General features: G+C 43.4%; 1 protein-coding gene across 1 annotated transcript in view; it reads right to left on the minus strand.

Moving 5' to 3' along the window:
* PCSK6 (proprotein convertase subtilisin/kexin type 6) overlaps positions 1 to 27049 on the minus strand; it is a gene marked incomplete in the record, with an annotated part of 362327 nt that overhangs the window by 2598 nt on the left and 332680 nt on the right. The window contains 3 exon segments of the mRNA XM_030189752.1: positions 4415 to 4527; positions 6051 to 6180; positions 18876 to 18979. Coding sequence (XP_030045612.1) covers positions 4415 to 4527; positions 6051 to 6180; positions 18876 to 18979 — 347 coding nt within the window.

Here is a 27049-nt window from a genome sequence, read left to right on the forward strand (position 1 = left end):
ACGCGCTACTGCTGAAGGCGCAATTACAGGTCACTCTGCCAGCACGGCACATGCTATTGCTACAGGCGCAATCACAGGTCACTCCTCCAGTACAGCATGTGCTACTGCTGCAATTACAGGCTGCTCCTCCAACACGGCATGCACTACTGCAGGTACAATTATAGGCCACTCCGCCAGCATGGCATGTGCTATTGCTACAGATACGATTACAGGCCATTCCCCCAGAACATGCACTACTGCTGCAGGCACAATTAAAGGCCACTCCCCCAAGCACAGCACACACTATGGCTGCAGGTGCAATTACAGCCCACTCCCCCAGCACGGCATGCATTACTGTTCCAGGTACAATTACCGGTCACTCTGCCAGCATGGCACACGCTATTGCTGCAGGCACAATAAAAGGCCAGTCTGCCAGCACAGCATGCACTATTGCTACAGGCGCAATTACAGGCCGCACCACCAGCATGGCACGCTCTACTGCTAAAGGCGCAGTTACAGGCGGCTCCCCCAGCATAGCACATGCTACTGCTGCAGGCGCAATTAAAGGCCACTCCCCCAGCACAGCACACACTACGGCTGCAGGTGCAATTACAGCCCATTCCCCCAGCACGGCACATGCTATTGCTACAGGTGCACTTACAGGCCACTCCTCCAGTACAGCATGCACTACTACTACAGGTGCAATTACAGGCTGCTCCCCCAGCACAGCACGCATCACTGCTGCTGGGGCACCCCGTCAATACTGTACACTCCACTGCTTCATTTCCACCCTCTTGCCTCTATGGATCCTCTGCATTTAATATGCTATAAAAGACAGGATCTGTAGTTACAGAAGGATGGAAACTAAGCATAGTGCACAACCCAAAATAGCAGAGGTACAATTTCCTTATGTCAAGGACAGATAACACTCTTTTGAATTTTGATTATGCTTGGGACAGATATGAGGGTTTGGGTGTGATGCATGGGAATAGGAAAGCTGACGTTGGGCTGCCTTTGGAAATCTCTCTATATAAAAGGCAACACCAACGTTCTATGAAGCCTCCAGCCGGAAGTGTGAAGGGGGAGAGATATCCGGTTTCCCCATGAGTGTCTGCCCCGCCCTTTCTGTAACACAGTCAGTGAAGGAAAACAGCAGAGCACGAAATCAAATCGCTGGCTCTGTAACAGTGAAGGACTCAGAGGGGGGAGGGGAGAGAGGCCAGAGGGCAGGGACACACACACTCCCACATGCACACAGAAGAAAACATTGCTAGCCCCCGTTTCATTTGCATCAGAAACGGGGCTTTTTTACTAGTTATCTCTCTATATAAAAAGCAACACCAACGTTCTATGAAGCCTCCAGCCGGAAGTGTGAAGGGGGCGAGATATCCGGTTTCCCTATGAGTGTCTGCCCCGCCCTCTCTGTAACACAGTCAGTGAAGGAAAACAGCAGAGCACGAAATCAAATCGCTGGCTCTGTAACAGTGAAGGACTCAGAGGGGGGAGGGGAGAGAGGCCAGAGGGCAGGGACACACACACTCCCACATGCACACAGAAGAAAACATTGCTAGCCCCCGTTTCATTTGCATCAGAAACGGGGCTTTTTTACTAGTTTTATATAAACATCTGCCAAGGAAAAATTAGGACTCACTTGTTTCTTTCCTTTAGTCCCAACAGACCATTCCAGACTTGCAGTTTATGGTTATCTACCAGCAGTCAATCCTGCTTCAAACCTGGAAAGATCCAAGGCAGGGTCACCTCATGCTCAGAGTCATGCATGCCAGTGTACGTAAGAGCTACAAATTGTAGCCTTGGACACACAAGCAAGCTATTTCAAAGGAGAGCTTCAAGAAGGCTTCTATTCTACAGCCTTGAACATACTTAAAGGCCATACTGCGCCACCTTTAATAGGGATGGTCATCTTTGTGACTGCTGTCACCGGTGTACCTACCTTAGGCCACCTTAAACGTAAGCTTAAACTTAAACCTGAGTGGAGGAGTAGCCTAGTTGTTAGTGCAGTGGACTTTGATCCTGGGGAACTCAGTTTGATTCCCACTGCAGCTCCTTCTGACTCTAGGCAAGTCACTTAACCCTCCATTGCCCCTGGTACAAAATAAGGACCTGAATATATGAAAACCGCTTTGAATGTAGTTGCAAAATACCACAGAAAGGCAGTATATCAAGTCCCATTTCCCTCCCTTTCTACGTCATCTGGAAGCATAGGCGTAACTATGGGTGTTGGTGTGTTTCCTCTCCTTTTCTGGATACTTCTGGTTGCAATTTTTTCTCTTTTTAATCTAGTGAGTGCTTGGAGAGGGGGGAATTCCAGACTTTGCGCCTTTTGTCTCGCTGCACCCTACGCCTGGAATAAACTTTCTGAGCCCCTACGTCTTGCCCCATCCTTGGCCACCTTTAAATCTAGACTGAAAGCCCACCTCTTTAACATTGCTTTTGACTCGTAACCACTTGTAACCACTCGCCTCCACCTACTCTCATCTCCTCCTTCCTGTACACATTAATTGATTTGATTACTTTATTTTTTGTCTATTAGATTGTAAGCTCTTTGAGCAGGGACTGTCTTTCTTCTATGTTTGTGCAGCGCTGCGTACGCCTTGTAGTACTATAGAAATGCTAAATAGTAGTAGTAGATGGGAAGGCTGGGGAGATCTATAAAATCTTGAGTGGAACCGAATGGGTAAACATGAATTGATTTACGAGCATTCCACAAAGTTACATGGAAATACTTTTACAACAAATAGGAGGAATTTATTTTTCATTCAACGAATAGTTAAGCTCAGGAACTCGTTGTTGGAGGGTGTGGTAACAGCGGTTAGCCTATCTGGGTTTAAGAAAGGTTTGGTCAAGTTCCTGGAGGAAAAGTCCATAGCTTGCTATTAAGACAGACATGGGGAAACAACTGCTTGCCCTGGGATTTGTAGCATTGAATGTTGCCACAATTTGGGTTTCTGCCAGGTACTTGTGACCTGGCTTGGCCGCAGTTTGGAAAACAGGATGCTAGGCTAGATGGACCATTGCTCTGACCCAGTATGGCTACTCTTATGTTCTTATGTAACTACTTGTGGAGGAGGAGCTGAAACTGAAAGGGGATGGGATTCTTGGACCACAGAAGGCTTGTTCTCTAAAGGCAGGACACGTGTGCAGGCATCCAAAATGGTTACTGTTCCCGCGCAGCCCTCAGTAACCCGAGCCAGCCCGACTTCCTATGTGTCCGAATCACGTATGGATTTCGGGCTTAGCTGTTTTCCTCAAAATCAACATTGCTCGGCTGCATACGTGGAGAGAGCAGACACGTTAAGCAGTGTCCCAAAGCTACTTGTTGAGCTCAGCGTCAGGAGCATTTTGTAGCTGACTCAGCCACTGCTGCCGTAAGCAGAAACCAAAAACACTGGGGAGTGAGAAGCCGAAGCTGAGAAACAACAGAACACACAACCAGAGCAAAGGAGTCAATAAAATCAGAGTACTCACCACCGGAATTCAACAGTTTAGGCTTACTGTTCAAGCCTTAGTACTAAGTGATCTTGATTATTGTAATCTGTTTTATGTGGGTTGTTCTAATTTTTTTTTAAATAGATGTCTTCAGACGCTTCAAAATACATCAGCTAGGCTGATATGTCAAGTTGTGAAATGGGAACACGCAATCCCACTCCTTAAGACAGTTGCACTGGCTGCCTAGGGAGGCAAGGGAGTTGTTTAAGCTTTGTGTGATGGTACTTAACATTTTGCATAGTTCAGCTCCTGCTTCACTTATATCTCTGGTATTATTGCCCTAGGTTAAAGAAAGGTCTATGTGCCAAAAGTCAGCTCAAGTTTTATTTTCCATCAGTGTTACAGGTGAAATATAAAAGGGTGCATAGTTTATCATTTTCATATCAGTCAGCTAAAATTTGGAATTCATGGCCAGATGGAGTGAGGTTGGAAATGAACTATGTGAGGTTTAGGAAGAAATTGAAAGCGTTTTTATTTATTCGCTATTTGTATAATTAAGTAAGAATGGTTAGCTGTGCTATATAAGTTACTAAGCTGTATATGTTACTATGTTTGTAACTTTCCAGTTTAAACAACAGGTTGCTTTGATATTATCTGCAATGAACATGATAGGTAATTGCGGAATATAAGCATAATGTAATGTAATAAACCTCAAGTTCTGGACTGGTCTGTCAAGGACACTAAGGAAAGGTGTAATTCTAAACTGGCAAGACCATTTTGGTTTTCATCTGCCATCATTTACCATGTTACACTGCAAATGTGATCAGAGGTCACTACCCAGTGCCATAGGAGCCAACTTTTCAAAATTATTGGGGGTGCTAAACCCAGTGGAAATAACCCTTCTCTGGACACACAGAAGGAATTTTCTCAATATTGGGGGTGCTCAAGCACCCACAGCGTCGGCTCCTATGCCCAGTGCAATACCTACCATTAATGCAGGTGTGATTAGTCACACAGGAGCCACTCAGCAAACTGAAGCCTTCTCTGCAGCGCACACAGTTCCTGCTCGACCCCTCACAACTTAAACAGTTTTCTTCACATCTATATTTAAAAAAAAAAAAAAAAAAAAAAAAGCAAAAATGTTCCCCTTCAAAAATAACCAGATTCAATTAAGACATTATATTTTAGGTAAACATTTTCTGAGAAGGCGGGTGAGAGAATGTACAATGTGAAAAACAGTGGGAGGTATTTAGCCAATCTCTTATTACATATCTACCCAGGGCTTCTTTTTGTGCTAGTATGGTGTATTGTTACCTTTCTATTTCCTTGCCACCCATCCAATCTCCAGCGGCGGCGGCTGCTGCTTCTCCTGAAGAGCAGCAGCAGCCGCCAAAGCAAGCAAGCAACAGCAGTCCGTCCCCCGCTTCCCGGTGAGTCCTGCAGCTGAACCGCTCCCCTCTTTCCCGTGACCCTCCTTAATTTTCTTTAGCGACTTGGCATAACAGCAATTAAGAGAGGCAATGATTGACACTAATTGGCATTAATTAGAATTTAAACGCACAACTGTGGAGGAGTAGCCTAGTGGTTAGTGCAGTGGACTTTGATCCTGGGGAACTGGGTTTGATTCCCACTGCAGCTCCTTGTGACTCTGGGCAAGTCACTTAACCCTCCATTGCCCCTGGTACAAAATAAGTACCTGAATATATGTAAACCGCTTTGAATGTAGTTGCAAAAAACCTCAGAAAACTAGTATATCAAGTCCCATTTCCCTTTCCCCCTTTCCCTTATGACATCACGATATTAGAAGTTAGCCAAGTATTGGGCAATCAAGCCATTGTGACATCACTGATGAGGTTGGCTCTTATTGGTGGAATGAGTGGAGGAGTAGCCTAGTGGTTAGTGCAGTGGACTTTGATCCTGGGGAACTGTATTGGGCAATCAAGCCATTGTGACATCACTGATGAGGTTGGCTCTTATTGGTGGAATGAGTGGAGGAGTAGCCTAGTGGTTAGTGCAGTGGACTTTGATCCTGGGGAACTGAGTTCAATTCCCACTGCAGCTCCTTGTGACTCTGGGCAAGTCACTTAACCCTCTATTGCCCCTGGTACAAAATAAGTACCTGAATATATGTAAACTGCTTTGAATGTAGTTGCAAAAAACCTCAGAAAACTAGTATATCAAGTCCCATTTCCCTTTCCCCCTTTCCCTTATGACATCACGATATTAGAAGTTAGCCAAGTATTGGGCAATCAAGCCATTGTGACATCACTGATGAGGTTGGCTCTTATTGGTGGAATGAGTGGAGGAGTAGCCTAGTGGTTAGTGCAGTGGACTTTGATCCTGGGGAACTGTATTGGGCAATCAAGCCATTGTGACATCACTGATGAGGTTGGCTCTTATTGGTGGAATGAGTGGAGGAGTAGCCTAGTGGTTAGTGCAGTGGACTTTGATCCTGGGGAAATGAGTTCAATTCCCACTGCAGCTCCTTGTGACTCTGGGCAAGTCACTTAACCCTCCATTGCCCCTGGTACAAAATAAGTACCTGAATATATGTAAACCACTTTGAATGTAGTTACAAGAATATCAAGTCCCATTTCCCTTTCCCTGTGAAGAGAGCAGGGTACCTTCTGCAGGCTTTATGAGGTAGGCCTGGGACCTCTTCAGCGTAAAATCCCTCACTGCAAGCAGGGACGCACTTCCACTCATATAAATGGAAATCTTTGGCACAGTATATACATTCATCCTTCCCTGGCCCTGAAAAACAGATGAACAAAGAAATATTGAACAGAATACCCCAGCTATCCTTCTATTATAATCCACTGGTTGCATGTCTGGTAATCTTAATTTTGTTTTTAGGTACCATTTTTTTTTCACACATTTAATTATTCAAAGATAGATTTTGTTTATTTTATATGGAGCCTTCTCTGGGGTTTCAAGCGATATTATACACACAAAAGCAGTACACTAAGAAAAATGGGTTAGCACACCTGGAAATCCACTTAAAAAGTGAGAACAGAAATTGCCCTTTAGATTACAACCCAGCTTATAATCGAAAGACAAAAACGCCTATGTTGCGACCTAAATCGGGAGATAGGTGTTTATCTCCCAAAAACGAATAACGCGGTATAATCGAAAGCCGAACTTGGACGTTTTCAACTGCACTCCATCGCGGAAGCGTACAAAGTTGACGGGGGCGTGTCGGAGGCGTGGTGAAGGCGGGACTGGGGCGTGGTTATCACCCGAACAAAGATGGGCGCCTTTCGCCGATAATGGAAAAAAAGTATGCGTTTGTAGCTAGAATTTAGGGCACTTTTCCTGGACCCTGTTTTTTCACGAATAAGGCCCCCAAAAAGTGCCCTAAATGACCAGATTACCCCCAGAGGGAATCGGGGATGACCTCCCCTGACTCCCCCAGTGGTCACTAACCCCCCTCCCACCACAAAAAATGATGTTTCACAACTTTTTATTTTCACCCTCAAATGTCATACCCACCTCCCTGGCAGCAGTACGCAGGTCCCTGGAGCAGTTGTTAGGGGGTGCAGTGGACCTCAGGCAGGTGGACCCACGCCCATCCCCCCCTACCTGTTACAATTGTGCTGCTTAATGCTTAGTCGTCCAACCCCCCCAAACCCACTGTACCCACATGTAGGTGCCCCCCTTCACCCCTTAGGGCTATAGTAATGGTGTAGACTTGTGGGCATTGGGTTTGAGGGGGATTTGGGGGGCTCAACACACAAGGGAAGGGTGCTATGCACCTGGGAGCTCTTTTACCTTTTTTTTTGTTTTTGTAAAAGTGCCCCCTAGGGTGCCCGGTTGGTGTCCTGGCATGTGAGGGGGACCAGTGCACTACGACTCCTGGCCCCTCCCACGAACAAATGCCTTGGATTTATTCGTTTTTGAGCCTGGCGCTTTCATTTTCCATTATCACTGAAAAACAAAAACGCCCAGCTCACAAATTGTCGAATAAAACATGGACGTCTATTTTTTTTCGAAAATACAGTTCGGTCCGCCCCTTCACGGACCCGTTCTCGGAGATAAACGCCCATGGAGATAGACGTTTTCGTTCAATTATGCCCCTCCACGTCTAATTACAATTTAAAGTATGTTTTAAATCTAAGCTAAGAAAATACTATAAAAATATGATACTTTCTGTAGTAGTACAGGTCACTTGTCTGTCCAGAAAATGAGGGTCCGGAATACCAGCAGTGGCCACAAGATGGCAGCATTTCCTATTATGATTTTAGGATGCTAACACACTGAGGCATATTTTCAAAGCACTTAGCCTTCTAAAGTTCCATAGGTTTCTATGGAACTTTGGAAGGCTAAGTGCTTTGAAAATATGCCTCAAAATTTGTGGCCATTGCTGGTGCTACACATCACATGCAGCATTAGTAACAGAGGTACTGGGGGAGAGGCAACCTGTTTAGCTGAACTGCAAATGGGGCCCAGTCATCAAAGTGCACCTACACTACTCACCTAGGTGTCAAATCTTTTTTCGTCCCTTTACTCTTGGTCAAGTACTGTGAAAACTCACTGGCCCCTATCCTGCACCAACTCACCATCCTGACTCTATAGTCTGGCCCCAGCTAGCAGGATAGTAGTGCATCTCACTGGAGCCTCTCTCTTCTGTGTGACAGGGGGGTGGAACAGGGTTGAAGCTTTGTTGAGAGGTGCCATGTAAGACAGGGATGGAAGGGGCAGGAGGGTGACAACTGGCATTGAAAACAAAACAAAACAAAAAACATGTTTATTACTGGCTTTATAGAGAGGTGTGGTAGCCGTGTTAGTCCACTCTTAAGGTTATCAATAGAAATCAAATAAAATAAAACATGGAAAAGAAAATAAGATGATACCTATTTTTGTTGGACATAACTTAATACAGTTCTTGATTAGCTTTCGAAGGTTGCCTTTCTTCCTCAGATCAGAAAAAAGCAAATGTGGTAGCAGATAGTATATATAAGTGAAACATCCAAGCATTACTATGACAGTCTGACAGGGTGGGAGGTATGCATGGGGACAAAGCATTTCATTGATAGTCTAACAGGATGGGTGTGGGTAGGTGAGAGGAGGGTGATAAACAGAGAAATACAACTTTATGGTTTATAATGGGCTAGAAAACCCAGATCCTTGTTAAGTCCTGTCTGTTGGGTGTCAAAATATTCAATCATTCTGACTTCAAAGGTCTTACGTTCCTGTATTGTTTTAAAGTTACCTTTCAGGATTCTTACTGTGAAATCACTGGTGCAGTGTTCTGGTCCTTCAGAAAATGGAGAAGGGAACCGACTGAAGACAATAAGATAAAGCAAAAGGAATATCAAGCCAAATGCAAAAAGGAGATAAGGAGGGCTAAGAAGGACTTTGAAAAAAAGTTAGCGTTAGAAGCGAAAACACATAGCAAATTTATTTTTAGGTATATTAAAAGCAGAAAGCCGGCTAAAGAATCGGTAGGGCCGCTGGACGACTGTGGTGTTAAAGGGGCGATCAGGGAAGACAAAGCTGTAGCGGAGAAATTAAATGAATTCTTTGCTTCGGTCTTCACTGAGGAGGATTTGGGAGGGATACCGGTGCTGGAGAAGGTATTTGAAGCGGACGAGTCAGAAAGACTAAATGATTTCTCTGTAAACTTGGAAGATGTAATGGGGCAGTTCTGCAAACTAAAAAGTAGTAAATCACCGGGACCGGATGGTATTCATCCCAGAGTATTAATAGAGCTGAAAAATGAACTTGTGGAGCTACTGTTAGTAATATGCGATTTATCCCTAAAATCAGATGTGGTACTGGAAGATTGGAGGGTGGCCAATGTAACGTCGATTTTTAAAAAGGGTTCCAGAGGAGATCCGGGAAAATATAGACCGGTGAGTCTGACGTTGGTGCCGGGAAAAATGGTGGAGGCTGCTATTAAGAATAAAATTACGGAGCACATACAAAAGCACGGGCTACTGAGACAAAGTCAGCACGGATTTAGTGAAGGGAAGTCTTGCCTCACAAATCTACTGCATTTTTTCGAGGGGGTGAACAAACATGTGGACAAAGGGGAGCCAGTGGATATTGTATATCTAGATTTTCAGAAGGCGTTTGACAAAGTGCCTCATGAAAGACTCCAAAGGAAACTGGAGAGTCATGGGATCGGAGGCAGTGTATTATTATGGATTAAGAGCTGGTTAAAAGATAGGAAGCAGAGAGTAGGGTTAAATGGTCAGTATTCTCGATGGAGAAGGGTAGTTAGTGGGGTCCCTCAGGGGTCTGTGCTGGGACCGCTGCTTTTTAACATATTTATAAATGACCTTGAGATGGGAGTAACTAGTGAGGTAATTAAATTCGCAGATGACAAAAAGTTATCCAGGGTTGTCTCGTCGCGGGAGGAGTGTGAAAGATTACAAGAGGACCTCGTGAGACTGGGGGATTGGGCGTCCAAATGGCAGATGAAGTTCAGCGTTGACAAGTGCAAAGTGATGCACATGGGAAGGAGGAACCCAAATTACGGCTATGTCATGCAAGGTTCCGCTTTAGGAGTTACAGACCAAGAAAGGGATCCGCTCAATGTGCTGTGGCGGCCAAGAAGGCAAACAGAATGTTGAGTATTATTAGAAAAGGGATGGAAAACAAGCATGAGGATATTATAATGCCGTTATATCACTCCATGGTGCGACCGCACCTGGAGTATTGTGTTCAGTTCTGGTCACCTCATCTCAAAAAAGATATAAAGGAATTGGGGAAGGTGCAGAGAAGGGCGACGAAAATGTTAAAAGGGATGGGATGACTACCTTATGAGGAGAGGTTAAGAAGGCTAGGACTCTTTAGCCTGGAAAAAAGGCGGCTGAGGGGTGATATGATAGAGGTCTACAAAATTTTGAGTGGGGTAGAGCGGTCAGATATGAAGCGTTTGTTTACGCTTTCAAACAATAATAGAACTAGGGGACACAAGATGAAATTAGAATGTGGTAGGTTTAAAACAAATTGGAGAAAGTTTTTCTTTACTCAGCGCGTGGTTAAACTCTGGAACTCATTGCCGGAGAAGGTAGTGACGGCAGCTGGCCTTGCTGAGTTTAAAGGGGGTCTGGACAGATTCCTGAAGGAAAAGTCCATTGATCGTTATTAAATTTTGGGATTTTGCCAGGTTCTTGGGGCCTGGATTGGCCGCTGTCGGAGACGGAGTGCTGGGCTTGATGGACCTTTGGTCTTTTCCCAGCGTGGCAGTGCTTATGTACTTATGTTGGCCCACAGGTGTGGGAATCTGACTGGCATCGGCTATCTTCATGTGATGTCTGTGCAGGTTAAATCTCGTCTTAAGCATCTGGCCTGTTTCTCCAATATAGCATCCTTCATTACATTTTTTACACTGAATGATATATACCACATTGGAAGATGAGCATGTGAAAGATTCTTTTATGTTGAATATTTTTCCCTTGTGAATGACTGGCTTTGAAAATTGACTCATTATATTTTGGCTATAAGAAGAAATTGTGCCTGACCTGATACTTTTATTTCCTTTAGTCTTACAAGACCAATGCAGAACATGTGGACTTGTCCTTTAACCAGCAAACTGAGACCAATAAACAAACTAGAAGTAGTTCTATGTGATTCGCCTCTTACAGACATCATGTAGTCATAAAATGCTCAGCATTTTGAATAGCCAAGCGATGGTGCTCATGGCTCACACTTCAGGTCAAATGTCGCTTTCTTCCCTTACTCTACTGACGGTATAGTTCTTCAGCTGGGTTAGGAGCTGCCTGAAAATCCGATGTTTGATACTGTGCATTGGGTTGTGTGATTTATGAGTAAACTTTGTTTAATGTTGTGCTTTATATATTTCAATTTTCATGTATGTATATCATAAGTACATAAGTACATAAGTAGTGCCATACTGGGAAAGACCAAAGGTCCATCTAGCCCAGCATCCTGTCACCGACAGTGGCCAATCCAGGTCAAGGGCACCTGGCACGCTCCCCAAACGTAAAAACATTCCAGACAAGTTATACCTAAAAATGCGGAATTTTTCCAAGTCCATTTAATAGCGGTCTATGGACTTGTCCTTTAGGAATCTATCTAACCCCTTTTTAAACTCCGTCAAGCTAACCGCCCGTACCACGTTCTCCGGCAACGAATTCCAGAGTCTAATTACACGTTGGGTGAAGAAAACTTTTCTCCGATTCGTTTTAAATTTACCACACTGTAGCTTCAACTCATGCCCTCTAGTCCTAGTATTTTTGGATAGCGTGAACAGTCGCTTCACATCCACCCGATCCATTCCACTCATTATTTTATACACTTCTATCATATCTCCCCTCAGCCCTCAGCATATCGTAACTGCCTAGTTAATAAATGGGCTATAAATTAAATAAATACATAAGTTAGATAAATTTCCAAAATAGAAATGATTTGAACTGTGAAACGAGAACAAACAGAACAAATCCAGAATGGAAGCAAGTTCAGAAATATTCAACTAGAAAGAGTTTCTGGACTGGTCTGGTAGGACTAAAGGAAAGTAAGTTATTAGGTAAGATGTGATTTCTTCTTCCTTAGCATCCATATCACACCAGTCCAGAACTTGGGATTTGAAATCCCTGCTTGTACACACTCTTCTACAAAAATGGGTGAATGCTACTGCCTGCAGAGCAGAAGCATAAGGCTCTCAGAAGGTATGAAGGCAGGAATGGTATAAGTTTCTATGTTTAGGAAGGACCTTCCTATAACATTCTGAAAACCCCAGGAAAAATTAGGAAACTAGTTCGCTTTAGTGAAGGCTGATGTATCCTCACTTTACCAAAATGAGCTCCTGGAAATTCCTCCCTGGCACCTGGCTTTGTACGAGGGTAAGGAGAAAAACTCCACTGAAGTGGATGAATGCAAAAATCCCACAAAGAAACAACAGTGGAAGGAAAGTGGGAAGTGGGCTGATGACTCAAGAGACTAGTACAACAAAACTATTCGCGATAGTTTACTGTAGACTTGACACAGATCTGTGTTTCGGCCACAGGCTTGCCTCAAGAGTCTTTGTTACCTGAATGAAAAACTCCAGAAGGGAGTTGTGATGCACTGATGGTCTTGAGAAAGACCTTTTATTAAAAAAAATCAGCAAAAACAGCTGAGAAGCTTTCTGGTGTTACAATAAGCTGTTTTAAGCAGATATACCTTTCTCAGCTGGAAGATGTACTGAGCCAAATTGACAAATTAAAGAGTAGTAAATCACCTGGACTGGATGGCATACATCCAAGGGTACTCAAAGAACTCAAGCATGAAATTGCTGATCTACTATTAGTAATATGCAGGGGTGTGCTGGTAAATTGTTAACAGGGGGCTCTCTCTCTCCAGCAAAGTAAAAGAGAATTCAAGAGGGGCCCAAGCCCATATTTTTGGATCCATTTGTTAAAGTAGCCATGGAGAACCGGCTCCCAAAATTCTTAAAAACTTAATAAACGGCTCTCGAGAGCCTGTGAGAGCCTGCTCCAGCACACCACTGGTAATATGTAACCTGTCGTTAAAATCGTCCGTAGTAGCTGAAGATTGGAGGATGGCCAATGTGACGCAGATTTTTAAAAAGGGTTCTAGGGATGATCCGGGAAATTGTAGACCAGTAAGCCTGACGTCGGTGCCTGGCAAAATAGTGGAAACTATTATAAAGAATAAAATTATAGAACACATAGACAAACATGGTTTAATGGGACAGAGTCAGCATGGGTTCAGCCGAGGGAAGTCTTGCCTCACCAGTTTGCTTCATTTCTTTGAAGGTGTGAATAAACATGTGGATAAAGGTGAGCCAGTTGATGTAGTGTATCTAGATTTTCAGAAAGCTTTTGATAAAGTTCCTCATGAGAGACTCCTGACAAAATTAAGTTAAGTTAGCTCCTTTCTGTTCTCTTACATTCCGGTGCATATATAAACAATAATGAAGGGATATAAAATAAGGAGTATAAATGATGTATATAGCTTTCGAGTGAACTCACTGAAATTTAAGCTCGACTGCAAAGGCTGTGAGCCTGATGTGTACTACAATCTACTCAAGTATACACAGACACATTTTATTTATTATTTATTGCATTTGTATCCCACATTTTCCCACCTTTTTGCGGGTTCAGTGTGGCTTACAATATGAGATGAATGATGGGAATACAGTTGTTACAAATTGGTTATGGATTACATTGTGCAGAGTAATGCGAGACAATCGAAGTGTCGTTAAGGAAAGTAACAAAGGAACACAAACATTGAAACGATGGAAGGAGACAATGGGAGCTTAAAGGGCGATCATAAGGCAAAAGACATATGGTATACATATTTCTGTGAGAAAAGGTATGAGTGATGTGAGATTACGGGGGATGAGAGTTCAGAAGTGGATGTATGATGCATTAATGAACAGTAAGTGTGGACTTTATGCGTTTTGGTTCTTTCCGTAAATTTTTTCAAAAAGATGGGTCTTCAGTAGTTTGCGGAAGGAAGCTTGCTCGTGGATCGTTCTTATGTTACATAAGTACATAAGTACATAAGTAGTGCCATACTGGGAAAGACCAAAGGTCCATCTAGCCCAGCATCCTGTCACCGACAGTGGCCAATCCAGGTCAAGGGCACCTGGCACGCTCCCCAAATGTAAAAACATTCCAGACAAGTTATACCTAAAAATGCGGAATTTTTCCAAGTCCATTTAATAGCGGTCTATGGACTTGTCCTTTAGGAATCTATCTAACCCCTTTTTAAACTCCGTCAAGCTAACCGCCCGTACCACGTTCTCCGGCAACGAATTCCAGAGTCTAATTACACGTTGGGTGAAGAAAAATTTTCTCCGATTCGTTTTAAATTTACCACACTGTAGCTTCAACTCATGCCCTCTAGTCCTAGTATTTTTGGATAGCGTGAACAGTCGCTTCACATCCACCCGATCCATTCCACTCATTATTTTATACACTTCTATCATATCTCCCCTCAGCCGTCTCTTCTCCAAGCTGAAAAGCCCTAGCCTTCTCAGCCTCTCTTCATAGGAAAGTCGTCCCATCCCCACTATCATTTTCGTCGCCCTTCGCTGTACCTTTTCCAATTCTACTATATCTTTTTTGAGATACGGAGACCAGTACTGAACACAATACTCCAGGTGCGGTCACACCATGGAGCGATACAACGGCATTATAACATCCGCACACCTGGACTCCATACCCTTCCTAATAACACCCAACATTCTATTCACTTTCCTAGCCGCAGCAGCACACTGAGCAGAAGGTTTCAGCGTATCATCGACGACGACACCCAGATCCCTTTCTTGATCCGTAACTCCTAACGCGGAACCTTGCAAGACGTAGCTATAATTCGGGTTCCTCTTACCCACATGCATCACTTTGCACTTGTCAACATTGAACTTCATCTGCCACTTGCACGCCCATTCTCCCAGTCTCGCAAGGTCCTCCTGTAATCGTTCACATTCCTCCTGCGACTTGACGACCCTGAATAATTTTGTGTCATCGGCGAATTTAATTACCTCACTAGTTATTCCCATCTCTAGGTCATTTATAAATACATTAAAAAGCAACGGACCCAGCACAGACCCCTGCGGGACCCCACTAACTACCCTCCTCCACTGAGAATACTGGCCACGCAATCCTACTCTCTGCTTCCTATCTTTCAACCAGTTCTTAATCCATAATAATACCCTACCTCCGATTCCATGACTCAGCAATTTCTTCAGGAGTCTTTCGTGCGGCACTTTGTCAAACGCCTTCTGAAAATCCAGATATACAATATCAACCGGCTCCCCATTGTCCACATGTTTGCTTACCCCCTCAAAAAAATGCATTAGATTGGTGAGGCAAGACTTCCCTTCACTAAATCCGTGCTGACTTTGTCTCATCAGTCCATGTTTTTGTATATGCTCTGCAATTTTATTCTTAATAATAGCCTCCACCATCTTGCCCGGCACCGACGTCAGACTCACCGGTCTATAATTTCCCGGATCTCCTCTGGAACCCTTCTTAAAAATCGGAGTAACATTGGCTACCCTCCAGTCTTCCGGTACTACACTCAATTTTAGGGACAGATTGCATATTTCTAACAGTAGCTCCGCAAGTTCATTTTTTAGTTCTATTAATACTCTGGGATGAATACCATCAGGTCCCGGTGATTTACTACTCTTCAGCTTGCTGAACTGACCCATTACATCCTCCAAGGTTACAGAGAATTTGTTTAGTTTCTCCGACTCCCCCGCTTCAAATATTCTTTCCGGCACCGGTGTCCCCCCCAAATCCTCCTCGGTGAAGACCGAAGCAAAGAATTCATTTAATTTCTCCGCTACGGCTTTGTCCTCCTTGATCGCCCCTTTAACACCATTTTCGTCCAGCGGCCCAACCGACTCTTTGGCCGGTTTCCTGCTTTTAATGTATCTAAAAAAATTTTTACTATGTATTTTTGCTTCCAACGCTAATTTCTTCTCAAAGTCCTTTTTTGCCCTCCTTATCTCCGCTTTGCATTTGGCTTGGCATTCCTTATGATCTATCCTGTTACTTTCAGTTGGTTCTCTTCTCCACTTTCTGAAGGATTGTTTTTTGGCTCTAATGATTTCCTTTATCTTACTGTTTAGCCACGCCGGCTGACGTTTAGTCTTTTTTCCCTTTTTTCTAATACGTGGAATATATTTGTCCTGAACCTCCAGGATGGTGTTTTTAAACAGCATCCACGCCTGATGCAAGTTTTTTACTCTGCGAGCTGCTCCTTTCAGTCTTTTTTTTACCATTTTTCTCATTTTGTCGTAATCACCTTTTCTATAGTTAAACGCTAGCGTACTTGATTTCCTAGTTTCACTTCCTTCAATGCCAATATCAAAACCGATCATATTATGATCACTGTTATCAAGCGGCCCTCGTATCGTTACCCCCTGCACTAGATCATGAGCACCACTAAGGACTAAGTCTAGTATTTTTCCTTCTCTTGTCGGCTCCTGAACTAGCTGTTCCATGAAGCTGTCCTTGATTTCATCAAGAAATCTTATGTCCCTTGCGTGTACAGATGTTACATTAACCCAGTCTATATGCGGGTAATTGAAATCCCCCATTATTATTGTGTTGCCCAGTTTGTTTGCGTCCCTGATTTCCTTTAACATTTCCGCATCCGTCTGTTCGTCCTGGCCAGGCGGACGGTAGTACACTCCTATCACTATCCTTTTCCCCTTTGCACATGGAATTTCAATCCACAGTGATTCCAAGGAGTGTTTTGTTTCCTGCAGAATTTTCAATCTATTTGATTCAAGGCTCTCGTTAATATACAATGCTACCCCTCCACCAATCCGATTCACCCTATCACTACGATATAATTTGTACCCCGGTATGACAGTGTCCCACTGGTTATCCTCCTTCCACCAGGTCTCAGAGATGCCTATTATATCTAATTTTTCATTTAGTGCAATATATTCCAACTCCCCCATCTTATTTCTTAGGCTCCTGGCATTCGCATATAGACATTTCAAACTATGTTTGTTGTTCCTAAGTACATCATGCTTAGTACTTGACAGTATTAATTGGCAATCTTTTGTCTGATTTTTATTGTTATTTAAAGATACCCGATCTACTACAATCTCTTTTGCAACCTCACTATCAGGATACTCTATCTTCCCTGTTATGGTGATATCTTTGAAAGATACCTTATCCCGAACCATGCTCTTTTGAGCGACTGTCGGCCTTCCCCCCATTTCTAGTTTAAAAGCTGCTCTATCTCCTTCTTAAACGCCGATGCCAGCAGCCTGGTCCCACTCTGGTTAAGATGGAGCCCATCCTTTCGGAATAGGCTCCCCCTTCCCCAGAATGTTGCCCAGTTCCTAACAAATCTAAAGCCCTCCTCCCTGCACCATCGTCTCATCCACGCATTGAGACTCTGGAGCTCTGCCTGTCTCTTGGGCCCTGCGCGTGGCACAGGTAGCATTTCAGAAAATGCTACACTGGAGGATCTGGATTTCAGCTTTCTACCTAAGAGCCTAAATTTTGCTTCCAGAACCTCTCTCCCACATTTTCCTATGTCATTAGTACCCACATGTACCAAGACAGCCGTCTCCTCCCCAGCACTATCTAAAATCCTATCTAGGTGACGCGTGAGGTCCGCCACCTTCGCACCAGGCAGGCAAGTCACCAGGCGATCCTCACGTCCACCAGCCACCCAGCTATCTATATGCCTAATGATCGAATCACCCAGTACAACAGCTGTCCTAACCTTTCCCTCCCGGGCAACATTTGGAGATATATCCTCGGTGCGAAAGGATAATACATCCCCTGGTGGGCAGGTCCTGGCTAAAGGAGTACTTCCTACTTCACCAGGGTGATGCTCTCCTTCTAGGAGACCTCCCTCCTCCAAGGTAGCACAGGGGCTACCTGACTGGAGGTGGGACTTCTCTACAACATCCCTGTAGGTCTCCTCTATGTACCTTTCTGTCTCCCTCAGCTCCATCAAGTCTGCTACTCTAGCCTCAAGAGAACGGACACGTTCTCTGAGAGCTAGGAGCTCTTTGCATCGGGCACACACATATGACACCTCACTAATTGGGAGATAATCATACATGTGACACTCAATGCAAAAGACTGGATAGCACCCCTCTCGCTGCTGGACTGCTGACTCCATCCTAGTGTTTTTTGAGTTTTTCCGTAATTTAAAACTTGCTAAAGTATCAAGGATATCAGCCTATCACTAACTTACAGTTCCTCCTTTAAACCCCAATCTTCAAGTTCCGAAAGCACAAGCAAAATTTGCGCGGCAGTGTATTCCAAAACTGCATGCTCATGTGAGAAAAGGTTGACGCGTGTAGCGTCTTGTATTTCAAGCCCTTGCAATTGGGGAAGTGGAGGTTGAGGAAGGTTCGGGATGACCTTTTGGCGTTTCTGGGTGGTAAGTCTATTAACTCGGACATGTAGGCTGCGGCTTCGCCGTGAATGATTTTGTGGACTAATGTACATACTTTAAAAGTGACGCGTTCTTTGAGTGGAAGCCAGTGTAGTTTCTCTCGTAGTGGTTTTGCACTTTCATATTTTGGCTTTCCAAAGATGAGTCTGGCTGCCGTGTTTTGGGCTGTTTTGAAGTTTTCTCAGTGTTTGCTCTTTGCAACCTGCGTATAGTGAGTTGCAGTAATCCAGATGGCTGAGTACGAGGGATTGTACTAGGCTGCAAAAGACGGATCTTGGGAAGAATGGTCTTATCCTTTTCAGTTTTCACATGCAGTAGAACATCTTTTTAGTTCTGTTGTTTGCGTGATTTGCTTGATGGAGAACATGTGTGCAGAAGAAATTAGCAGGAAACCCAACCTGTTGTAAAGCAGATTTGATACTGTACGTACGTTTGTGTGTATAATATATCTACATCTACATATGTATGTTTAATATACAAGTTTGCTCCCATTGTCACTTTCCTGCCAGCAGTAAGAGCACAGTTAATATCTACTGAACTTTCATAACAGGTAGAGGGCCACACTTCTTCTTATAGGATAAAAATGTTACCTGTGCATGTCTGGCAGGTAGGATGGCAAGCGTCACACTTCATCGACTCCAAGTTTAAATACATGCCTTGGTCACATTCCTGAATACACATGGCTCCTGCAAGACTGTCAAAGCAGCAAGAAAATGGATTATACATCAGAATATAAGCCTCTCATCAGTTGACATATGTTTAAGGATGCATAAAGATGTTCTACAAGGCCTACCTGTGAACACACGACAGGGCCTGATTTTTGTTTTTTTTTAATCTATTAACCTTTTATGAAATGTTTCCAACTGAAAATAGTGAAAAACATTCATGGAAAACTAACACTAATGATTTGTTTTCTATTTCACATAAATTTACCTTCTGGGATGGATTTTTTTTTTTTTTTTTTTAAACGCTGGCATTTCACGTTCTACTGCTTCAATTTGGTCTTTCTATTTGTTGGGGCAGGGAAAGAGCCAAGCAATTTCCAGCTGCTCCTTTTGGCTTCCAGTTCATTTGGGAACCAGCCTCTATTAGGCAATGAAATCACAAGCTGACACTTAGAACTTTACCCGTTTTCCATGTGGCCCAACTGTTGCACTGAGCACCCCTTTGTTTCACCATTGCACGAGAGAAGGTGTAAACTCCCCAGCTGGAGTAGCTAGTGCCACCCTTACAGCTTCCACAACGCTGGTGGACCTGAGGAGCAGAAGCTGGGCTTGGCACCTGAATCCAAATTCTTTGCACAGCGCTGCCATGGAGCCACAGGGCCAGTTCCATTGATTCTGAACATCTCTAATACCAACGTGGAAAATGAGCAAGCAGATCAGTATATTATCCAAAATATTTTATTGAAGATACTGTATTTAAGAGAGTTGCCCGACACAGGCCGTGTTTTGCCCACAAAAGGGCTGCGTCAGGGGCCAGTCTGTATCTCTACGAATAAAAACAATTGCAAACTGCATATCAGGACGAGGAAATGCAAAAAAAACCAGCACAAACAGCGTGTCCTGTTGTGTTTCCAAATCACCAGCAAGTAGTCTGCTATCAAAGCTTTGCAATTGTTCTTATTCGTAGAGATACAGACTGGCCCCTGACGCAGCCCTTTTGTGGGCGAAACACGACCTGTGTCGGGCAACTGTCTTAAATACGGTATCTTCAATAAAATATTTTGGATAATATACTGATCTGCTTGCTCATTTTCCACGTTGGATTTCGCAGATCGTTTGCCTTGCTGTTTTCTGGGACATCTCTAATACCAAAACATACAACAGGACAGGCGATAAGAAACATAAGGCTTATCTAAATTCTATCCAATATGGGGTACCACAAGGATGGACACTGTCACCTATTCCATTTCAATATTTACCTCAAGCCGCTAACCAAGCTGATTCAGTCAATGGACACTCGGTTCTACATCTATGCCGATGATGTGCAGCTACTCATACCCAACTGAACCTGACTTACCCCTAACATCAATTCAAGAATGGGCTAAAAACAACGAACTGAGCTTCTATGGGTCCCTAACATCAAAATCTCTTTTGGGAAATATGAACTCCCCTCCAAATCACGAGTCAGAAAACTTGGAATGCAGCTCAATTCAACACTTACTCTGATCCCTCAAATTCAAGCAACCTTCGAGAGCAGCGTCTATCACTTGCGACAACTATGCTGCCTCTCTCCTTACATTGAGAAGGCAAGCGTTGTGTCTCAGTTGTGCATGCAATGATAACATCAAGGCCTGGACTATTGTAATGCACTCTACACTGGTCTGACTACAAAGGGTTTTTGCACCAGCTCCAATTGATTCAGAACGATGCAGCAAGACCAAAAGAAGGTTTAAGCAACGTGACCACATCCCACCATTTTTGCATAAACTTCACTGGCTACCAGTACAATACAGAGCCAAATTTAAAACTCTCTGTTTGACCTTCAAGGCCTTTAAAGGAAATGGCCCAGAGTACTTGAAGGACTTCCTCTACAAACCTTCAAGGTCACTAAGGTCCTCCCAAGGAGTTTCCCTAACTACACCCTCTCCAAAAGGCATCACACAATGTGCCAACCGCAAGCGAGCCTTCTCCGGAGTAGCCCCCACGCTCTGGAATGGATTCCCTGAAAGGCTTCGCTTAACACAAGACTATCTCTACTTCAGGAAGCAGGTGAAAGCTTGGCTCTTCACAACCAGGCCTTTAATGGAAGAAGTAAATGACACCAGCTGCACATATTATAACAGGACATGTTTATCCACTCCTACCCTAGCCGAGATAATGTTCAAGCACCTTTCTGACCTCATTTGCAACTCTCTTTAACTAGTCCCTTATCTTCTTACTCCTGTTACTCTATCGTATCTGAAAAATGAGCTTGCGGAGCTACTGTTAGTGATATGCAATTTATCCTTAAAATCGAGCGTGGTACTGGAAGGTTGGAGGGTGGCCAATGTAACGCCGATTTTTAAAAAAGGTTCCAGGGGAGATCTGGGAAATAATAGACCGGCGAGTCTGACGTCGGTGCCGGGAAAAATGGTAGAGGCTATTATTAAAAACAAAATTACAGAGCACATCCGAGGACATGGATTACTGAGACCAAGTCAGCACGGCTTTTGTGTGGGGAAATCTTGCCTGACCAATTTACTTCAATTCTTTGAAGGAGTAAACAAACATGTGGACAAAGGGGAGCCGGTTGATATTGTGTATCTGGATTTTCAAAAGGCGTTTGACAAGGTACCTCATGAAAGGCTACAGAGGAAATTGGAGGGCCATGGGATAGGAGGAAATGTCCTATTGTGGATAAAAAAAATGGTTGAAGGATAGGAAACAGAGAGTAGGGTTAAATGGGCAGTATTCACAATGGAGAAGGGTAGCTAGTGGGGTTCCCTCAGGGGTCTGTGCTAGGACTGCTGCTTTTTAATATATTTATAAATGATTTAGAGATGGGAGTAACTAGCAAGGTAATTAAATTTGCTAATGACACAAAGTTATTCAAAGTCGTTAACTCGCGACAGGATTGTGAAAAATTACAGAAGGAACTTACGAGACTGGGAGACTGGGCGGCTAAATGGCAGATGACGTTTAATGTGAGCAAGTGCAAGGTGATGCATGTTGGAAAAAAGAACCCGAATTATAGCTACGTCATGCAAAGTTCCACGTTAGGAGTTACGGACCAAGAAAGGGATCTGGGTGTCGTCGTCGATAATACACTGAAACCTTCTGCTCAGTGTGCTGCTGTGGCTAGGAAAGCGAATAGAATGTTGGGTATTATTAGGAAAGGTATGGAAAACAGGTGTGAGGATGTTATAATACCGTTGTATCGCTCCATGGTGCGACTGCACCTTGAGTATTGTGTTCAATTCTGGTCGCCGCATCTCAAGAAAGATATAGTAGAATTGGAAAAGGTGCAGCGAAGGGCGACTAAAATGATAGAGGATGGGTCGACTTCCCTATGAAGAAAGACTAAGGAGGCTAGGGCTATACAGCTTGGAGAAGAAACGGCTGAGGGGAGACATGATAGAGGTATATAAAATGATGAGTGGAGTGGAACAGGTGGATGTGAAGAGTCTGTTCACGCGTTCCAAAAATACTAGGACTAGGAGGCATGCGATGAAACTACAGTGTAGTAAATTTAAAACAAATCGGAGAAAAGTTTTCTTCACCCAACGCATAATTAAACTCTGGAATTTGGTGCCGGAGAACGTGATAAAGGCGGTTAGATTAGCAGAGTTTAAAAAGGGGTTAGACGGTTTCCATAAACCACTACTAAATGGACTTGGAAAAAAATTCACAATTCCAGGAATAACATGTATAGAATGTTTGTACGTTTGGGAAGCTCGCCAGGTGCCCTTGGCCTAGATTGGCCGCTGTCGTGGACAGGATGCTGGGCTCGATGGACCCTTGGTCTTTTCCCAGTGTGGCATTACTTATGTACTTACCTATCCATATGTTCCATCTTTGTATACACCCTATGCTGTCTATTAAAATGTTTTATTGTGTACTGTGTTGGCATCGTAATGTAGAATACTTTGCCATACTTTGTATTGTTTGAATATTTTTACTGCTGTAATTGTCTGTTGCTTATATTTGACTTATTCTTGCTGTACACTGCCTTTAGTGAATTCCTTCAAAAAGCAGGTAAACAAATCCTAATGAATAAATAATTCATCTGAGTTTCCATAGCAATTTATTTCATTTCTTTGAAGGCATGAATAAACATGGGATAAAGGCGAGCCAGATGACGTAGTGTATCATCAATTTTCATAAAGCTTTTATTAAAGTTCCTCTTAGAGACTCCTGAGAAAATTAAAAAGTAGAGGGAGAGGAGGCAATGTCCTTCTGTGGATTAGGAATTGGTTATTGGACAGAAAACAGAGGGTAGGGTTAAATTGGTTATTTCTCTCAATGGAGGAGGGTGGAGTGCTGCAAGGGATCAGTACTGGGAACGGTGCTATTTAACATATTTATAAATGATATGGAAATCAGAACAAGTGAGGTGATTAAAACTGCAGATGACACAAAACTTTTCAAGGTTGTTAAAATGCGTGCGGACTTCGAAATATTGCAGGAAGACCGGGCATCCAAATGGCAGATGAAATTTAACGTGGACAAATGCAAGGTGATGAGCTTTGGAAAGAATAATCAATCATAGGTACCTGATGCTAGAGTCCACCTTGGGGGTCAGCACTCAAGAAAAAACTCTTAGGTGTTGTTGTAGATAATATGCTGAAATCTTCTGCTCAGTGTGTGGCAGCGGCCAAAACAGCAAATAGGATGCTAGGAATTATTAGGAAAGGGATGGGTGAATAAGACCAAAAATAGTATAATACCTATTGCTCCATGGTGCGACTGCACCTTGAGTATGGCATTCAGTTCTGGTCGCCGTATCTCAATAAAGATATAGCAGAATTAGAAAAGGTTCAAAGAAGAGCGACCAGAGTGATAAAGGGGATGGAACTGCTCTTCTATCAAGAAAGGGGAAAGGGAAATGGAACTTGATATACCGCCTTTCTGAGGTTTTTGCAACTAAATTCAAAGCAGTTTACATATATTCAGGTACTTATTTTGTACCAGGGGCAATGGAGGGTTAAGTGACTTGCCCAGAGTCACAAGGAGCTGCAGTGGGAATCAAACCCAGTTCCCCAGGATCAAAGTCCACTGCACTAACCACTAGGCTACTCCTCCACTCATTCCACCAATAAGAGCCAACCTCATCAGTGATGTCACAATGGCTTGATTGCCCAATACACTTCTGATATTGTGATGTCATAAGGGAAAGGGGAAAGGGAAATGGAACTTGATATACCGCCTTTCTGATGTTTTTGCAACTACATTCAAAGCGGTTTACATATATGCAGGTACTTATTTTGTACCTGGGGCAATGGAGGGTTAAGTGACTTGCCCAGAGTCACAAGGAGCTGCAGTGGGAATCGAACTCAGTTCCCCAGGATCAAAGTCCACTGCACTAACCACTAGGCTACTCTTCCACTCCTAAGGCTAAGGAGGTTAGGGCTCTTCAGCTTGGAAAAGAGACAGATGAGGGGAGATATAATTGAGGTCTACAAAATCCTGAGTGGTGTAGAATGAGTAGGAGTAAATTGATTTTTTACTCGTTCCGAAAGTACAAAGACTAAGGGACACTCGAGGAAGTTACATGGAAATACTGTTAATACAAATAGGAGGAAATATTTTTTCACTGAATGAATAGTTAAGCTCTGGAACTCTTTGCCGAAGATGTGGTAATAGCATATCTGGGTTTAAAAAAAGGTTTGGACAAGTTCCTGGAGGAAAAGTCCATAGTCTGCTATTGAGACAGACATAAGAAAGCAACTGCTTGCCCTGGGACTTGTAGCATGGAATGTTGCCACGATCTGGGCTTCTGCCAGGTACTCGTGACCTGGTTTGACCACTGTTGGGAACAGTATACTGGGCTAGATGGACCATTGGTCTGACCCAGTATGGCTACTCTTGTTCTTAACTTAAACACCTCTGTTGTGACTAACTGAACATGAGATTCCAAAGTAAGAAAAAAAATTATTTAAAATCATTCCTAAAACTTTTAGTTGTGATTCCAATTTACATCCTACATCATTAAGAACAAAATCTTTAATTAAACATTCTTTGTAAGGATGACTTATTAATAAGAACTTAGTCTGATCGACGTTCAGCTTTAATTTAAAGGTCATAGCCCAAGACTCAAGGTTATCTATCCCTTGCCTAATTTTGGGTAAAATCTTGAGTCTCACCATAGAATGAAATATATTTGCTTCATATAAAATGGTTAATGAAGGCAAAGTTTAAAAAGTAACCAATCTATATTACTGGGCAGTCCTAGGCTCAACTGTTTTGCTTCTTGTCCAAAAGTCTCTTTTCAAAAAGGCAGCTCACTGGGGTTCTGGGAAAGCATAAAAGGTGGAATTTTTAAAACAGATTCATCCCTCCGTCGGAGACAGTCCCCCTTCTCCTGCACTGATTTCTAGGGGAAACAATGCATCTGGGACCAGAGCAGCCCTGGCACCCTCTATGGAAAATGCCCACACTTAACTTAATTCCCTGCAGATGGCGGCAAAGCTGCACTCTGGCACCGGGTCATACCAAATACATACAATAAACTCTCAACACGCAACACACTAACATGATTAATCCCCTACAAGACCCAAGCATGGAAAAATTACATCCAATTAATCCTTGAATCCTGGCATACTGTCTGTCCTTTCCATCTCATTAACGAGCCAAAAAAAAATTAAAATTACCAGTGCTGAGTGAACGGCTCGTTTATTAACTGCAGGAAAACATCATTCATAACTACTGGAAAATGATTAACTAAAAATCACTGCACAAATAATTTTCTTGTCAACTCAAAGTGTTTCAAGTCTGAACATTTTTCTTCTTTACACAGCACCAACACTGCCGATTTGGATAATAATTCAGGAATTTACATCCCATTTGTTCAAGATTATGAGCCTGTGTTTATATTTTCATTTTTGTGATGTCCTAAAAGCAGTCTCATACTGTTAGCGAGCTTCTTGATCAATCACGTGGGAAATGGTCACAGCTAGGGTTGTTCTGAATATTTGTATTTGATTCAGCCCCAAATATATGATTTGTATTTGGCTAAATAGCGATTTAAATTCGAATACAAATAATCTGGGGCTCTGCTATACTAAATCCTGCTGAAACACTTGATCTCTGATTTCACGTTGTTTCTTTTATTACTTATGTTAAAATTCAGGGGCTCCTTTTACAAAGGAGCGCTGAAAATGGCCTGCAGTAATGTAGACGCATGTTTTGGGTGTGAGCAGAATCATTTTTCAGTGCACCTATTAAAAAAATGCCTTTTTTAAAAACTTTTTGCCGAAATGAGGAGTCACGTGATGCGGTGGGAGCGGTAACAGCGTTTTTGTGCTGCTCCGAGAACCCCGCTCGTTCCTGGCCCTTATCGCCGCAATAAAACCTTCTAAACACTGACCTGGCGCCGCTGCAAAAACTGAGTAAGGTGCATGGAACAATATCTCATTCATATGCCACTCGGAAACACAAGAAAGAGCTCCAAATGCGATAAAGAAAAGCTGCTTGCGGTTAGCAGCGAATCCAAGATGGCGACCGCGTCTCCGCGAAGTGAGACAGAATTTACCGCCCGACAGCTCGCGCAACTAGTAGCAGCGGTGGGAACCGCATTGGAACCCCGCTTCACCGCGCTAGAGGGCCAACTGGGAAAAATAGATGGCAAATTGGCAGATATAACCAGCAGAACGACAGAGGTTGAAAAGCGAGTGTCAGATCTAGAAGATGCTTGGCAACACTGCGAACCTGACATAAACAGCTTAAAACAACAGCTAACAGCCCAGGCAGAGAAGTTAGATGAGTTAGAGAACAGGGGCCAGGCGCTGCAACCTCAGACTCGTGGGCCTGCCTGAAACCATACCAGATAAAAACTTGGGTACAGTGCTGGAAGCGTGGCTCTCCAAAGAATTCGCCATATCAGATAGCAGAGGCCATCTTTGTATTGAAAGTGCTCACAGACTGGGGAGGCCAAGTCAGACCGGATCAAGACCCAGAGTGGTCATAATAAAAGTTCTCAATTATCTCCATAAAGAAGAGATTCTACAGGGGTTCCGACAGGAAAAAAGAGACACTTTAAAATATGCGAATAACCAAATCAGAATATTCCAAGACTATTCAGCCAGCGTACAGGAGAGGAGACGAAAATTCCACCCGGTTTG

This window comes from Microcaecilia unicolor, chromosome 1 (assembly GCF_901765095.1).
Source record: "Microcaecilia unicolor chromosome 1, aMicUni1.1, whole genome shotgun sequence".
Taxonomy (NCBI): domain Eukaryota; kingdom Metazoa; phylum Chordata; class Amphibia; order Gymnophiona; family Siphonopidae; genus Microcaecilia; species Microcaecilia unicolor.